We start from the raw sequence: 13577 nt of genomic DNA on the forward strand, positions 1-13577 counted from the left end.
ACTGTTTCCTTCACCCCGACAACATGGTGTTACTCTTCAGTCCACTGTTTCCTTCACCCTGACAACATGGTGTTACTCTTCAGTCCACTGTTTCCTTCACCCTGACAACATGGTGTTACTCTTCAGTCCACTGTTTCCTTCACCCTGACAACATGGTGTTACTCTTCAGTCCACTGTTTCCTTCACCCTGACAACATGGTGTTACTCTTCAGTCCACTGTTTCCTTCACCCTGACAACATGACAACATGTTACTCTTCAGTCCACTGTTTCCTTCACCCTTGACAACATGGTGTTACTCTTCAGTCCTGTGTTTCCTTCACCCTGACAACATGATGTTACTCTTCTGTCCACTGTTTCCTTCACCCTGACAACATGGTGTTACTCTTCAGTCCACTGTTTCCTTCACCCTGACAACATGATGTTACTCTTCTGTCCACTGTTTCCTTCACCTTGACAACATGGTGTTACTCTTCAGTCCACTGTTTCCTTCACCCTTGACAACATGGTGTTACTCTTCAGTCCACTGTTTCCTTCACCCTGACAACACTTGTTACTCTTCAGTCCACTGTTTCCTTCACCCCTGACAACATGGTGTTACTCTTCAGTCCACTGTTTCCTTCACCCTGACAACATGGTGTTACTCTTCAGTCCACTGTTTCCTTCACCCTGACAACATGGTGTTACTCTTCAGTCAGTCCACTGTTTCCTTCACCTTCAGTCCACTGTTTCCTTCACATGGGTGTTACTCTTCAGTCCACTGTTTCCTTCACCCTGACAACATGGTCTTACTCTTCAGTCCACTGTTTCCTTCACCCTGACAACATGGTGTTACTCTTCAGTCCACTGTTTCCTTCACCCTGACAACATGGTGTTACTCTTCTCAGTCCACTGTCCACTGTTTCCTTCAGTCCACTGTTTCACCCTGACAACATGGTGTTACTCTTCCTTCACCCTGACAACATGGTGTTACACTGTTTCCTTCACCCTGACAACATGGTGTTACTCTTCAGTCCACTGTTTCCTTCACCCTGACAACATGGTGTTACTCTTCAGTCCACTGTTTCCTTCACCCTGACAACATGGTGTTACTCTTCAGTCCACTGTTTCCTTCACCCTGACAACATGGTGTTACTCTTCAGTCCACTGTTTCCTTCACCCACTGACACAACATGGTGTTACTCTTCAGTCCACTGTTTCCTTCACCCTGACAACATGGTGTTACTCTTCAGTCCACTGTTTCCTTCACCCTGACAACATGGTGTTACTCTTCAGTCCACTGTTTCCTTCACCCCTGACAACATGGTGTTACTCTTCAGTCCACTGTTTCCTTCACCCTGACAACATGGTGTTACTCTTCCAGTCCACTGTTTCCTTCACCCTGACAACATGGTGTTACTCTTCAGTCCACTGTTTCCTTCACCCTGACAACATGGTGTTACTCTTCAGTCCACTGTTTCCTTCACCCTGACAACTGCCTGGTGTTACTCTTCAGTCCACTGTCCACTGTTTCTCTTCAGTCCACTGTTTCCTTCACCCTGACAACATGGTGTTACTCTTCAGTCCACTGTTTCCTTCACCCTGACAACATGGTGTTACTCTTCAGTCCACTGTTTCCTTCACCCTGACAACATGGTGTTACTCTTCAGTCCACTGTTTCCTTCACCCTGACAACATGGTGTTACTCTTCAGTCCACTGTTTCCTTCACCCTGACAACATGGTGTTACTCTTCAGTCCACTGTTTCCTTCACCCTGACAACATGGTGTTACTCTTCAGTCCACTGTTTCCTTCACCCTGACAACATGGTGTTACTCTTCAGTCCACTGTTTCCTTCACCCTGACAACATGGTGTTACTCTTCAGTCCACTGTTTCCTTCACCCTGACAACATGGTGTTACTCTTCAGTCCACTGTTTCCTTCACCCTGACAACATGGTGTTACTCTTCAGTCCACTGTTTCCTTCACCCTGACAACATGGTGTTACTCTTCAGTCCACTGTTTCCTTCACCCTGACAACATGGTGTTACTCTTCAGTCCACTGTTTCCTTCACCCTGACAACATGGTGTTACTCTTCAGTCCACTGTTTCCTTCACCCTGACAACATGGTGTTACTCTTCAGTCCACTGTTTCCTTCACCCTGACAACATGGTGTTCCTCATGTTTTCAGGGGATATCCGGACACAGTGGCAGTCTTTGGAAGGTCTAGGAGCTGTGGCCTGCCACTACAGGGATAACAGAAAGGCCGAGAAATACTACAAGGAAGCTCTCGAACTGGTTCACAAAGATGAATATGATGTCTCGCAAGCCAATGCCTGTGATCGGATCTTGGAGAAGCTGCTTGCACTGAGGAGAGGAGGATTGACAATGGCTAAGGCAAGTGTTTCAGTGTTTTGGTCTGGGGATAACAAGGGATGTGTTTTAGGATGGTCTGGGGATAACAAGGCACGTGTGTTTCAGGATGGTCTGGGGATAACAAGGCAAGTGTTTCAGGATGGTCTGGGGATAACAAGGGATGTGTTTCAGGATGGTCTGGGGATAACAAGTCAAGTGTTTCAGGATGGTCTGGGGATAACAAGGGATGTGTTTCAGGATGGTCTGGGGATAATAAGGCAAGTGTTTCAGGATGGTCTGGGGATAACAAGGGATGTGTTTCAGGATGGTCTGGGGATAACAAGGCAAGTGTTTCAGGATGGTCTGGGGATAACAAGGCAAGTGTTTCAGGATGGTCTGGGGATAACAAGTCAAGTGTTTCAGGATGGTCTGGGGATAACAAGTCAAGTGTTTCAGGATGGTCTGGGGATAACAAGGCAAGTGTTTCAGGATGGTCTGGGGATAACAAGGCAAGTGTTTCAGGATGGTCTGGGGATAACAAGTCAAGTGTTTCAGGATGGTCTGGGGATAACAAGTCAAGTGTTTCAGGATGGTCTGGGGATAACAAGGCAAGTGTTTCAGGATGGTCTGGGGATAACAAGTCAAGGGTTTCAGGGTGGTCTGGGGATAACAAGGGATGTGTTTCAGGATGGTCTGGGGATAATAAGGCAAGTGTTTCAGGATGGTCTGGGGATAACAAGGCAAGTGTTTCAGGATGGTCTGGGGATAACAAGGCAAGTGTTTCAGGATGGTCTGGGGATAACAAGGGATGTGTTTCAGGATGGTCTGGGGATAACAAGGAAGTGTTTCAGGGATGGTCTGGGGATAATAAGGCAAGTGTTTCAGGATGGTCTGGGGATAACAAGGCATGTGTTTCAGGATGGTCTGGGGATAACAAGGCAAGTGTTTCAGGATGGTCTGGGGATAACAAGTCAAGTGTTTCAGGATGGTCTGGGGATAACAAGGGATGTGTTTCAGGATGGTCTGGGGATAACAAGGCAAGTGTTTCAGGATGGTCTGGGATAACAAGTCAAGTGTTTCAGGATGGTCTGGGGATAACAAGTCAAATGTTTCAGGGTGGTTTGGGTTAACAAGGGATGTGTTTCAGGATGGTCTGGGGATAACAAGTCAAGTGTTTCAGGGTGGTTTGGGTTAACAAGGGATGTGTTTCAGGATGGTCTGGGGATAACAAGGCAAGTGTTTCAGGATGGTCTGGGATAACAAGTCAAGTGTTTCAGGATGGTCTGGGGATAACAAGGCAAGTGTTTCAGGATGGTCTGGGGATAACAAGTCAAGTGTTTCAGGATGGTCTGGGGATAACAAGGGATGTGTTTCAGGATGGTCTGGGGATAACAAGTCAAGTGTTTCAGGATGGTCTGGGGATAACAAGGGATGTGTTTCAGGATGGTCTGGGGATAACAAGGGATGTGTTTCAGGATGGTCTGGGGATAACAAGGCAAGTGTTTCAGGATGGTCTGGGGATAACAAGTCAAGTGTTTCAGGGTGGTTTGGGTTAACAAGGGATGTGTTTCAGGATGGTCTGGGGATAACAAGTCAAGTGTTTCAGGGGTGGTCTGGGATGTAACAAGGGATGTGTTTCAGGATGGTCTGGGACAACAAGGGATGTGTTTCAGGATGGTCTGGGGATAACAAGGCAAGTGTTTCAGGGTGGTCTGGGGATAACAAGGATGTGTTTCAGGATGGTCTGGGGATAACAAGTGAAGTGTTTCAGGATGGTCTGGGGATAACAAGTCAAGTGTTTCAGGATGGTCTGGGGATAACAAGGCAAGTGTTTCAGGGTGGTTTGGGTTAACAAGGGATGTGTTTCAGGATGGTCTGGGGATAACAAGTCAAGGGTTTCAGGATGGTCTGGGGATAACAAGGCAAGGGTTTCAGGGTGGTCTGGGGATAACAAGGCAAGGGTTTCAGGATGGTCTGGGGATAACAAGTCAAGGGTTTCAGGGTGGTTTGGGTTAACAAGGGATGTGTTTCAGGATGGTCTGGGGATAACAAGTCAAGTGTTTCAGGGTGGTTTGGGTTAACAAGGGATGTGTTTCAGGATGGTCTGGGGATAACAAGTCAAGGGTTTCAGGATGGTCTGGGGATAACAAGGGATGTGTTTCAGGGTGGTTTGGGTTAACAAGGGATGTGTTTCAGGATGGTCTGGGGATAACAAGGCAAGTGTTTCAGGATGGTCTGGGGATAACAAGTCAAGTGTTTCAGGGTGGTTTGGGTTAACAAGGGATGTGTTTCAGGATGGTCTGGGGATAATAAGGCAAGTGTTTCAGGGTGGTCTGGGGATAACAAGTCAAGGGTTTCAGGATGGTCTGGGGATAACAAGTCAAGTGTTTCAGGATGGTCTGGGGATAACAAGGGATGTGTTTCAGGATGGTCTGGGGATAACAAGGGATGTGTTTCAGGATGGTCTGGGGATAATAAGGCAAGTGTTTCAGGATGGTCTGGGGATAACAAGGGATGTGTTTCAGGATGGTCTGGGGATAACAAGGCAAGTGTTTCAGGATGGTCTGGGGATAACAAGGCAAGTGTTTCAGGATGGTCTGGGATAACAAGTCAAGTGTTTCAGGATGGTCTGGGGATAACAAGTCAAGTGTTTCAGGATGGTCTGGGGATAACAAGGCAAGTGTTTCAGGATGGTCTGGGATAACAAGTCAAGTGTTTCAGGATGGTCTGGGGATAACAAGTCAAGTGTTTCAGGATGGTCTGGGGATAACAAGTCAAGGGTTTCAGGATGGTCTGGGGATAACAAGTCAAGTGTTTCAGGATGGTCTGGGGATAACAAGTCAAGGGTTTCAGGGTGGTTTGGGTTAACAAGGGATGTGATTCAGGATGGTCTGGGGATAATAAGGCAAGTGTTTCAGGATGGTCTGGGGATAACAAGTCAAGTGTTTCAGGATGGTCTGGGGATAACAAGTCAAGTGTTTCAGGATGGTCTGGGGATAACAAGGGATGTGTTTCAGGGTGGTTTGGGTTAACAAGGGATGTGTTTCAGGATGGTCTGGGGATAATAAGGCAAGTGTTTCAGGATGGTCTGGGGATAACAAGGGATGTGTTTCAGGATGGTCTGGGGATAACAAGGCAAGGGTTTCAGGATGGTCTGGGGATAACAAGTCAAGTGTTTCAGGATGGTCTGGGGATAACAAGGGATGTGTTTCAGGATGGTCTGGGGATAACAAGGCAAGTGTTTCAGGATGGTCTGGGATAACAAGTCAAGTGTTTCAGGATGGTCTGGGGATAACAAGTCAAATGTTTCAGGGTGGTTTGGGTTAACAAGGTATGTGTTTCAGGATGGTCTGGGGATAACAAGTCAAGTGTTTCAGGGTGGTTTGGGTTAACAAGGGATGTGTTTCAGGATGGTCTGGGGATAACAAGGCAAGTGTTTCAGCATGGTCTGGGATAACAAGTCAAGTGTTTCAGGATGGTCTGGGGATAACAAGTCAAGGGTTTCAGGATGGTCTGGGGATAACAAGTCAAGTGTTTCAAGATGGTCTGGGGATAACAAGGGATGTGTTTCAGGATGGTCTGGGGATAACAAGTCAAGTGTTTCAGGATGGTCTGGGGATAACAAGGGATGTGTTTCAGGATGGTCTGGGGATAACAAGGGATGTGTTTCAGGATGGTCTGGGGATAACAAGGCAAGGGTTTCAGGATGGTCTGGGGATAACAAGTCAAGGGTTTCAGGGTGGTTTGGGTTAACAAGGGATGTGTTTCAGGATGGTCTGGGGATAACAAGGGATGTGTTTCAGGGTGGTTTGGGTTAACAAGGGATGTGTTTCAGGATGGTCTGGGGATAACAAGGGATGTGTTTCAGGGTGGTCTGGGGATAACAAGGCAAGTGTTTCAGGGTGGTTTGGGTTAACAAGGGATGTGTTTCAGGATGGTCTGGGGAGAACAAGTGAAGTGTTTCAGGATGGTCTGGGGATAACAAGTCAAGGGTTTCAGGATGGTCTGGGGATAACAAGGCAAGTGTTTCAGGGTGGTTTGGGTTAACAAGGGATGTGTTTCAGGATGGTCTGGGGATAACAAGTCAAGGGTTTCAGGATGGTCTGGGGATAAAAAGGCAAGGGTTTCAGGGTGGTCTGGGGATAACAAGGCAAGGGTTTCAGGATGGTCTGGGGATAACAAGTCAAGGGTTTCAGGGTGGTTTGGGTTAACATGGGATGTGTTTCAGGATGGTCTGGGGATAACAAGTCAAGTGTTTCAGGGTGGTTTGGGTTAACAAGGGATGTGTTTCAGGATGGTCTGGGGATAACAAGTCAAGGGTTTCAGGATGGTCTGGGGATAACAAGGGATGTGTTTCAGGGTGGTTTGGGTTAACAAGGGATGTGTTTCAGGATGGTCTGGGGATAACAAGGCAAGGGTTTCAGGATGGTCTGGGGATAACAAGTCAAGGGTTTCAGGGTGGTTTGGGTTAACAAGGGATGTGTTTCAGGATGGTCTGGGGATAATAAGGCAAGTGTTTCAGGGTGGTCTGGGGATAACAAGTCAAGTGTTTCAGGATGGTCTGGGGATAACAAGTCAAGTGTTTCAGGATGGTCTGGGGATAACAAGGCATGTGTTTCAGGGTGGTTTGGGTTAACAAGGGAGGTGTTTCAGGATGGTCTGGGGATAATAAGGCAGAGTGTTTCAGGATGGTCTGGGGATAACAAGGGATGTGTTTCAGGATGGTCTGGGGATAACAAGGCAAGGGTTTCCAGGATGGTCTGGGGATAACAAGTCAAGTGTTTCAGGATGGTCTGGGGATAACAAAGGATGTGTTTCAGGATGGTCTGGGGATAACAAGGCAAGTGTTTCAGGATGGTCTGGGATAACAAGTCAAGTGTTTCAGGATGGTCTGGGGATAACAAGTCATATGTTTCAGGGGTGGTTTGGGTTAACAAGGATGTGTTTCAGGATGGTCTGGGGATAACAAGTCAAGTGTTTCAGGGTGGTTTGGGTTAACAAGGGATGTGTGTTTCAGGATGGTCTAGGGATAACAAGGCAAGTGTTTCAGCATGGTCTGGGATAACAAGTCAAGTGTTTCAGGATGGTCTGGGATAACAAGTCAAAGAAGGGTTTCAGGATGGTCTGGGGATAACAAGTCAAGTGTTTCAAGATGGTCTGGGATAACAAGGGATGTGTTTCAGGATGGTCTGGGGATAACAAGTCAAGTGTTTCAGGATGGTCTGGGGATAACAAGGGATGTGTTTCAGGATGGTCTGGGGATAACAAGGGATGTGTTTCAGGATGGTCTGGGGATAACAAGGCAAGGGTTTCAGGATGGTCTGGGGATAACAAGTCAAGGGTTTCAGGGTGGTTTGGGTTAACAAGGGATGTGTTTCAGGATGGTCTGGGGATAACAAGTCAAGTGTTTCAGGGTGGTTTGGGTTAACAAGGGATGTGTTTCAGGATGGTCTGGGGATAACAAGTCAAGGGTTTCAGGATGGTCTGGGGATAACAAGGGATGTGTTTCAGGGTGGTCTGGGGATAACAAGGCAAGTGTTTCAGGGTGGTTTGGGTTAACAAGGGATGTGTTTCAGGATGGTCTGGGGAGAACAAGTGAAGTGTTTCAGGATGGTCTGGGGATAACAAGTCAAGGGTTTCAGGATGGTCTGGGGATAACAAGGCAAGTGTTTCAGGGTGGTTTGGGTTAACAAGGGATGTGTTTCAGGATGGTCTGGGGATAACAAGTCAAGGGTTTCAGGATGGTCTGGGGATAACAAGGCAAGGGTTTCAGGATGGTCTGGGGATAACAAAGGCAAAGGGTTTCAGGATGGTCTGGGATAACAAGTCAAGGGTTCAGGGTGGTTTGGGTTAACAGGGATGTGTTTCAGGATGGTCTGGGGATAACAAGTCCAAGTGTTTCAGGGTGGTTTGGGTTAACAAAGGGATGTGTTTCAGGATGGTCTGGGGATAACAAGTCAAAGGGTTTCAGGATGGTCTGGGGATAACAAGGGATGTGTTTCAGGGTGGTTTGGGTTAACAAAGGGATGTGTTTCAGGATGGTCTGGGGATAACAAGGCAAGGGTTTCAGGATAGTCTGGGGATAACAAGTCCAAGGGTTTCAGGGTGGTTTGGGTTAACAAGGGATGTGTTTTTCAGGATGGTCTGAGGATAATAAGACAAGTGCAAAGTGTTTCAGGGTGGTCTGGGATAACAAGTCAAGGGTTTCAGGATGGTCTGGGGATAACAAGTTCAAGTGTTTCAGGATGGTCTGGGGATAACAAGGGATGTGTTTCAGGGTGGTTTGGGTTAACAAAGGGATGTGTTTTAGGATGGTCTGGGGATAATAAGAGCAAGTGTGTTTCAGGATGGTCTGGGGATAACAAGGGATGTGTTTCAGGATGGTCTGGGGATAACAAGGCAAGGGTTTCAGGATGGTCTGGGGATAACAAGTCCAAGTGTTTCAGGATGGTCTGGGGATAACAAGGGATGTGTTTCAGGATGGTCTGGGGATAACAAGGCAAGTGTTTCAGGATGGTCTGGGATAACAAGTCAAGTGTTTCAGGATGGTCTGGGGATAACAAGTCAAATGTTTCAGGGTGGTTTGGGTTAACAAGGGATGTGTTTCAGGATGGTCTGGGGATAACAAGTCAAGTGTTTCAGGGTGGTTTGGGTTAACAAGGGATGTGTTTCAGGATGGTCTGGGGATAACAAGGCAAGTGTTTCAGCATGGTCTGGGATAACAAGTCAGAGTGTTTCCAGGATGGTCTGGGGATAACAAGTCAAGAGTGTTTCAGGATGGTCTGGGGATAACAAGTCAAGTGTTTCAAGATGGTCTGGGGATAACAAGGATGTGTTTCAGGATGGTCTGGGGATAACAAGTCAAGTGTTTCAGGATGGTCTGGGGATAACAAAGGGATGTGTTTCAGGATGGTCTGGGGATAACAAAGGGATGTGTTTCAGGATGGTCTGGGGATGCAAGGCAAGGGTTTCCAGGATGGTCTGGGGATAACAAGTCAAAGGGTTTCAGGGGTGGTTTGGGTTAACAAGGGATGTGTTTCAGGATGGTCTGGGGATAACAAGTCAAGTGTTTCAGGGTGGTTTGGGTTAACAAAGGATGTGTTTCCCAGGATGGTCTGGGGATAACAAGTCAAGGGTTTCAGGATGGTCTCTCTCTCTCTCTAGGGATAACAAGGGATGTGTTTCAGGGTGGTCTGGGGATAACAAAGGCAAGTGTTTCAGGGTGGTTTGGGTTAACAAGGGATGTGTTTCAGGATGGTCTGGGAGAACAAGTGAAGTGTTTCAGGATGGTCTGGGGATAACAAGTCAAGGGTTTCAGGATGGTCTGGGGATAACAAGGCAAGTGTTTCAGGGTGGTTTGGGTTAACAAGGGATGTGTTTCAGGATGGTCTGGGGATAACAAGTCAAGGGTTTCAGGATGGTCTGGGGATAACAAGGCAAGGGTTTCAGGGTGGTCTGGGGATAACAAGGCAAGGGTTTCAGGATGGTCTGGGGATAACAAGTCAAGGGTTTCAGGGTGGTTTGGGTTAACAAGGGATGTGTTTCAGGATGGCCTGGGGATAACAAGTCAAGTGTTTCAGGGTGGTTTGGGTTAACAAGGGATGTGTTTCAGGATGGTCTGGGGATAACAAGTCAAGGGTTTCAGGGTGGTCTGGGGATAACAAGTCAAGTGTTTCAGGGTGGTCTGGGGATAACAAGTCAAGGGTTTCAGGATGGACTGGGGATAACAAGTCAAGTGTTTCAGGATGGTCTGGGGATAACAAGGCAAGTGTTTCAGGATGGTCTGGGGATAACAAGTCAAGGGTTTCAGGGTGGTTTGGGTTAACAAGGGATGTGTTTCAGGATGGTCTGGGGATAACAAGGCAAGTGTTTCAGGGTGGTCTGGGGATAACAAGTCAAGTGTTTCAGGATGGTCTGGGGTTAACAAGGGATGTGTTTCAGGATGGTCTGGGGATAACAAGTGAAGTGTTTCAGGATGGTCTGGGGTTAACAAGGGATGTGTTTCAGGGTGGTTTGGGTTAACAAGGGATGTGTTTCAGGGTGGTCTGGGGATAACAAGTCAAGGGTTTCAGGGTGGTCTGGGGATAACAAGTCAAGTGTTTCAGGATGGTCTACAGGGATAACAAGTCAAGTGTTTCAGGATGGTCTGGGGATAACAAGTCAAGGGTTTCAAGGATGGTCTGGGGATAACAAGGTCAAGGGTTTCAGGAGTGGTCTGGGGATAACAAGTCAAAGTGTTTCCAGGATGGTCTGGGGATAACAAGGCAAGTGTTTCAGGATGGTCTGGGGATAACAAAGGGATGTGTTTCAGGATGGTCTGGGATAACAAGGCAAGGGTTTCAGGATGGTCTGGGGATAACAAGTCAAGTGTTTCAGGATGGTCTGGGGATAACAAGGGATGTGTTTTCAGGATGGTCTGGGGATAACAAGGCAAGTGTTTCAGGATGGTCTAGGGATAACAAAGTCAAGTGTTTCAGGATGGTCTGGGGATAACAAGTCAAGTGTTTCAGGGTGGTTTGGGTTAACAAAGGGATGTGTTTCAGGATGGTCTGGGGATAACAAGTCAAGTGTTTCAGGGTGGTTTGGGTTAACAAAGGGATGTGTTTCAGGATGGTCTGGGGATAACAAGGCAAGTGTGTTTCAGGATGGTCTGGGATAACAAAGGCAGAGTGTTTCAGGATGGTCTGGGGATAACAAGGGATGTGTTTCCAGGATGGTCTGGGATAACAAGTCAAGGTGTTTCAGGATGGTCTGGGGATAACAAGTCAAGTGTTTCAGGGTGGTCTGGGGATAACAAGGCAAGGGTTTCAGGATGGTCTGGGGATAACAAGTCAAGTGTTTCAGGATGGTCTGGGGATAACAAGTCAAGTGTTTCAGGATGGTCTGGGGATAACAAGTCAAGTGTTTCCAGGATGGTCTAGGGATAACAAGTCAAGTGTTTCAGGATGGTCTGGGGATAACAAGGGATGTGTTTCAGGATGGTCTGGGGATAACAAGTCAAGGGTTTCAGGATGGTCTGGGGATAACAAGTCAAGTGTTTCAGGGTGGTCTGGGGATAACAAGGCAAGTGTTTCAGGATGGTCTGGGATAACAAGTCAAGTGTTTCCAGGATGGTCTGGGGATAACAAGGATTTCCAGGATGGTCTGGGGATAACAAGTCAAGTGTTTCAGGATGGTCTGGGGATAACAAGTCAAGTGTTTCAGGATGGTCTGGGGATAACAAGTCAAGTGTTTCAGGATGGTCTGGGGATAACAAGTCCAAGTGGGTTTCAGGGTGGTTTGGGTTAACAAGGGATGTGTTTCAGGATGGTCTAGGGATAACAAGTCAAGTGTTTCAGGGTGGTTTGGGTTAACAAGGGATGTGTTTCAGGATGGTCTGGGGATAGCAAGTCAAAGGGTTTCAGGATGGTCTAGGGATAACAAAGGGATGTGTTTTCAGGGTGGTCTGGGGATAACAAGGCAAGTGTTTCAGGGTGGTTTGGGTTAACAAGGGATGTGTTTCCAGGATGGTCTGGGAGAACAAGTGAAGTGTTTCAGGATGGTCTGGGGATAACAAGTCAAGGGTTTCAGGGATGGTCTAGGGGATAACAAGGCAAGTGTTTCAGGGTGGTTTACTGGGGATAACAAAGGGATGTGTTTCAGGATGGTCTGGGGATAACAAGTCAAGGGTTTCAGGATGGTCTGGGGATAACAAAGGCAAGGGTTTCAGGGTGGTCTGGGATGATAACAAGGCAAGGGTTTCAGGATGGTCTGGGGATAACAAGTCAAAGGGTTTCAGGATGGTTTGGGTTAACAAGGGATGTGTTTCAGGATGGTCTGGGGATAACAAGTCAAGTGTTTCAGGGTGGTTTGGGTTAACAAAGGGATGTGTTTCAGGATGGTCTGGGATAACAAGTCAAAGGTGTCAGGATGGTCTAGGGATAACAAGGAATGTTTCAGGAGTGGTTTAGGATAACAAAGGGATGTGTTTTCAGGATGGTCTGGGGATAACAAGTCAAGGGTTTCAGGATGGTCTGGGGATAACAAGTCAAGTGTTTCCAGGGTGGTCTGGGATAACAAGGCAAGGTTTTCAGGATGGTCTGGGGATAACAAGTCAAGTGTTTCAGGATGGTCTGGGGATAACAAGTCAAGTGTTTCAGGATGGTCTAGGGATAACAAGTCAAGTGTTTCAGGATGGTCTGGGGATAACAAGTCAAAGGGTTTCAGGGTGGTCTGGGTTAACAAAGGGATGTGTTTCAGGATGGTCTAGGATAACAAGTCAAGTGTTTCCAGGATGGTTTGGGTTAACAAGGGATGTGTTTCAGGATGGTCTAGGGATAACAAGTCAAGGGTTTCAGGATGGTCTAGGGATAACAAGGGATGTGTTTCCAGAATGGTCTGGGGATAACAAGGCAATGTCTTTCAGGGTGGTTTGGGTTAACAAGGATGTGTTTCAGGATGGTCTGGGGAGAACAAGTGAAGTGTTTCCAGGATGGTCTGGGATAACAAGTCAAGTGTTTCAGGATGGTCTGGGGATAACAAGGCAAGTGTTTCCAGGGGTGGTTTGGGTTAACAAAGGATGTGTTTCAGGATGGTCTAGGGATAACAAGTCAAAGGGTTCCAGGATGGTCTAGGATAACAAGGCAAGTGTTTCAGAGGTGGTCTGGGGATAACAAAATAAGGGTTTCAGGATGGTCTGGGGATAACAAGTCAAAGTGTTTCAGGGTGGTTTGGGTTAACAAGGGATGTGTTTCAGGATGGTCTGGGGATAACAAGTCCAAAGTGTTTCAAGGGTGGTTTGGGTTAACAAGGATGTGTTTCCAGGATGGTCTGGGATAACAAGTCAAGGTTTTCAGGATGGTCTGGGGATAACAAGGGATGTGTTTCAGGGTGGTTTGGAGTTAACAAGGGATGTGTTTCAGGTGGTCTAGGGATAACAAGTCAAAGGGTTTCAGGATGGTCTAGGATAACAAGGATGTGTTTCAGGTGGTCTGGGATAACAAAGATTGGTGTTTCAGGATGGTTTGGGATTTAACAAAGGGATGTGTTTTTCAGGGATGGTCTGGGGAGAACAAAAGTCAAGTGTTTCAGGATGGTCTGGGGATAACAAGTCAAAGGGTTTCAGGATGGTCTGGGATAACAAGGCAAGGGTTTCCAGGGTGGTTTGGGTTAACAAGGGATGTGTTTCAGGATGGTCTGGGATAACAAAGGCAAGTGTTTCAGGATGGTCTGGGGATAACAAGTCAAGTGTTTCAGGATGGTCTGG

At 47.1% G+C, this 13577-nt stretch overlaps 1 protein-coding gene across 1 annotated transcript in view; it reads left to right on the forward strand.

The window, feature by feature from the left end:
* The window catches only part of LOC124282313, a 39198-nt gene that overhangs the window by 8654 nt on the left and 16967 nt on the right, over positions 1-13577 (forward strand). The window contains exon 6 of the mRNA XM_046718276.1: positions 2169-2374. Coding sequence (XP_046574232.1) covers positions 2169-2374 — 206 coding nt within the window. The remainder of the gene's footprint in view (positions 1-2168; positions 2375-13577) is intronic.

The sequence above is a fragment of the Haliotis rubra genome, unplaced genomic scaffold (genome assembly GCF_003918875.1).
Source record: "Haliotis rubra isolate DU_JTF1 unplaced genomic scaffold, ASM391887v1 Scf298, whole genome shotgun sequence".
NCBI classification, from domain to species: Eukaryota; Metazoa; Mollusca; class Gastropoda; order Lepetellida; family Haliotidae; genus Haliotis; species Haliotis rubra.